General features: G+C 30.4%; 1 protein-coding gene across 1 annotated transcript; it reads right to left on the bottom strand.

The window, feature by feature from the left end:
* Positions 1-745: 745 nt before the first annotated feature.
* On the bottom strand, positions 746-2,914 carry LOC123906541 (probable zinc transporter 12). Its single transcript, XM_045956471.1, has 3 exons — positions 2,292-2,914; positions 2,023-2,172; positions 746-1,361 (listed from the first exon to the last, which is right to left on the bottom strand). Exons 1-3 carry the CDS (start codon positions 2,871-2,873, stop codon positions 1,047-1,049), a joined length of 1,047 nt encoding a protein of 348 aa, XP_045812427.1. The 5' UTR covers positions 2,874-2,914; the 3' UTR covers positions 746-1,046.
* Positions 2,915-3,743: the final 829 nt, after the last annotated feature.

The raw sequence follows: 3,743 nt of genomic DNA, 5'->3' as shown, positions 1-3,743 counted from the left end.
TCAGAATCTCATCTAGCGAGTTCATTTACAAGAGAGAAAATACACGGCCTCAAATAGAAACAAATACACACACTTACATACAAAACGCACAAGGATAATTTCTTATATGGCTGTTAATGTCGATTAATGTATGAAACTCAATTAATTTTAATACAATTTATCTTTTCAAGTCATAGCATTTTAGATAACATTTACTCAAAAAAAAAACTAATCGTAAACCTATTAACTAAATGTATCAAGAAGGATCTAATCCCGAGTAAAAAAAAAAGAATGATCTAGTCCAAGTCCTAGTTCAAGAACTAATCATGTTAATATACTTTTATTGTTTTTATATATTTATTTATTTTTTACAGGAAAATATTCGTCATCATATTAATATTAAATTATATTTTTAAATATAAAATTAAATATTCAAGTAAGTAATGAATATATCGGATAAGGCTTAAGTTTGTAAATATAAATTTCATACTTGTAATACTATATTCATATCATATGCATAGAGAACTTTTTAGGTAGAATTGACAAATCATAATATTATTCTTAATAAATAGCGTTAGAAATTATAGTCAAATAAATCAGTAAGGCATGGTCAAACGAATCTCTTGACTTTTCAAAAAAAATTTATGGTATGCACATTTTTAAGTAAATATTTTTATTATAATATTTCAATGAGTTCTCTTATTGCCTATAAATAAACAAGTTTTGCCAATTGTTCTAACATACTACTCAATATTATATATCTACTTATTTTCTTTACAAACTAAATTTTGATACGATGGAAACTCCTTTGAAGATGTTTTTTTAAGTTTGTGCTGTTAATTGCTGCTATTGCAGGTGCTCTTGTTGGAAATGTACAAGGTCTACCACCTTGTTGCCCACATATTCCTTTTAAGAGTTTGTTTTATTAATATGTAGTGAGGAAAAAAATTGGTACCCCTAAAATTGTGGTGCCCTCGTCGCTCCTCTCGAATACCCTCTGAAACCCTCCTATTTAGAAATGATACAACTATTCTATCAAAATATTAAATCTTTACAACTAGTCTTGGCTAGAAATCTTCTTCACCCAATGCCAAAAATGACATACAAATCATCCCCACAAAAAGTGCTAAACTTGCTCCAATTTGTAGCCTAAAATTCCTTAGCATTTTTGAGTTCATGAAGTCAGTGGCAACAAGATCAACAAGTGCCATGTTAATGAGAACCCCTGCAGATGCTGAGAGTAGAAACCCTTCAACAATTAGTGACTTTGGACTACTTTCATTGTAGAATTTTGATATTCCCATTCCAATGCAAATTCCAATTGGAAAAATGAGGCAAAAGAATATTATCATAATTGCAACTTTGTAGTATTTGAATTGTGCCTGATAAAATGAAAGAAATAAGTATTAATACATTTGACTTTATTGAGTATAAAGAGGGGGATCTTGTGCGGTTATTGTATGCGTGCAGTCACACAGATAGTGATATGTGATCGTCTAATTGAGATCAGATGGTCTTAAATAAAAGTATATTTCGATTTTTTAAAAAACAAAAAATACCGAATTTAAACTTAAAACCATCCAATTTCAATCAAACAGTCACAAATCCGTATTCGTTTAAAGAGTGAGTAAACAATCACTCTAGTACTTCCGTGTGTTAAATGTGGTCACCGTAGTTCTTGAATTTATCAAAAGTACAAAACCAACCTCAAAAGTGCATTTCTCTAGTGTGCTTATTCTCAAATATGTTTTTTATTAGTTAGCTTGTTCCTCGTCAGGTTGGCTCTCAAATGTGTTTTAAATTCCAATGTTTCTCTATAGGTAAGTTGGTTTAAGAAAGTACTATTAATAGAAAATAAACTCGATGTTGTTTTTTGTTGTTTCAAAGAGCCTAATGGGCGAAATATATTAAGTGCGGAGAATTAAAGTGTTTCAGGTTCACATTTGCGCCTCAACATATCAAATGCATTCGAGATTATATAGTGAAATTTCCCGCATTATTAAAGACCAAAATAAAAATAATCATAGCATATATAAAATTCACCTGAGAAATGCAGCCACCAAGTCCTATTCCTTCAAAGCATTGATGAAAACTTAATACTGCCACCAAAGGTTTGATTGTTTTAGGACTTCTAGACACCCCAAGAGATATCCCTAAAATGATGGAATGCATCAGAATACCTAGCTCCAAAATCTGCATATTTTTTATTATATGATTAATTCAAAACCTGTTGTGGTTCATCAAAATAGTTATGTTTAGCCGCGCATAAGCACACATTTCATAGATAATCGATAATAGAAAACAAATAATACCTGAGAAACTATGGTATACCGAAGGCGATTTGTTGAATCTAATTTATCCGATGCAAGTGATGAGCTATGAACATGACTACCATTCGCTTCATGAGCCTCGTCTTCCTCATCCAATGGTTGAGATTTTTCCATTTCAGACCTTTTTTGGTACCCCATGATCAAAGCTTCCATAATCAATGTCCCAATAGCTGCTAGCATTGTTACAAAACCCGAGAAAGGAAACATTTTCCACGGTTTTTCGCCTATACAAGGACTCGTTAAAGCCTCAAACGCATCAGGAAGTATGTGTATAAAACCGGTCGCAAGGATCACCCCAGCAGCAAATGCTTTAATCAAGAAATAAAAATCGTTTTCTGGATTTAAATATGACCAATTTTTTGCAAAGATTGGAATGCATACACCAATTAGACTTGAAACTAAAACTGTTGCCATAGCAATTAATTTGTATTTCAATGCCTCAGATACTTTATGATAAGAATCTTCTACTTGATTTTCACAGCTACATTTTGAACATACTAAGTTTTGTTGAAGAAGAATAATTATTGATATGGTCATGAATTTGCTTGTTACAAATTTTATCATTGTATCTAAGGCTTTGAAAATAGAGAGAACATGATAGGAAATTTTTTGTGGTTGAAATTGGTTTATCTAAGCAAAATTTCTAAGTGCTTGAAAGATATATAGCATATAGAATATATGAAGCATAATGAGTAATAGTGAAATCTATAGGGAAATAAACAGCTAATAACAAAAATATTATTTTATATTAGCTAATAGAAAAATAATTGATGAAGAATACAATGAAACTAGTTTGTGCTAGATAACACAAAGAAGAATATACAAGTGCTTGTATTTGTCACCTTTAGAATCATATATTGCCTAAGAATAATAAAACTTCTCTTGTCTTCTTATAACCATTGCTTTTTTGAATTTTTTTCATTTGGTTTCTCTTTTAATTGTAAAACTTTTTTTTTTGTACATGAAAATGACTTTTGTTACCAAGTGAAAATAAAATTCTAATTGGAACATATAAATTGCATTGGCCGGTAACAAGACTAAATGTACACAAGAATCAAAGGAGAGATGTTAGTTGATTTATTGTTCATGTTTCAACATGGACGGTGTAACCAAAATCTCTGAAATGTTTTTATACGAATACTCTATTAACAAACATGAAAAAACAAATATTCTATTAACTTAAAAAAAAAAAAAACTCTTAAAATTAGTGTTGAAATTCAAGTGTGAGTCTATATATAGTCTTGCATTGAATATAAATGACGAGTTAAATGAAAGTTGTGGGTAGCTAGAATACCTCTTGTATGTACATGTGAGTTTAACTCAGTTGGTAGGGACGTCGTGTTTTATATAAGGGTCGGAGTTCGAATTTCGAACATCTCACTTATCCACTTTAAGAGTGAAATTTCCGACCACTAAAGTATTTGACAAAAAAAA

The sequence above is a fragment of the Trifolium pratense genome, linkage group LG2 (genome assembly GCF_020283565.1).
Source record: "Trifolium pratense cultivar HEN17-A07 linkage group LG2, ARS_RC_1.1, whole genome shotgun sequence".
Taxonomy (NCBI): domain Eukaryota; kingdom Viridiplantae; phylum Streptophyta; class Magnoliopsida; order Fabales; family Fabaceae; genus Trifolium; species Trifolium pratense.
The sequence above is the reverse complement of the archived record's forward strand: the minus strand, read 5'-3'. Positions and strand labels throughout refer to the sequence as shown.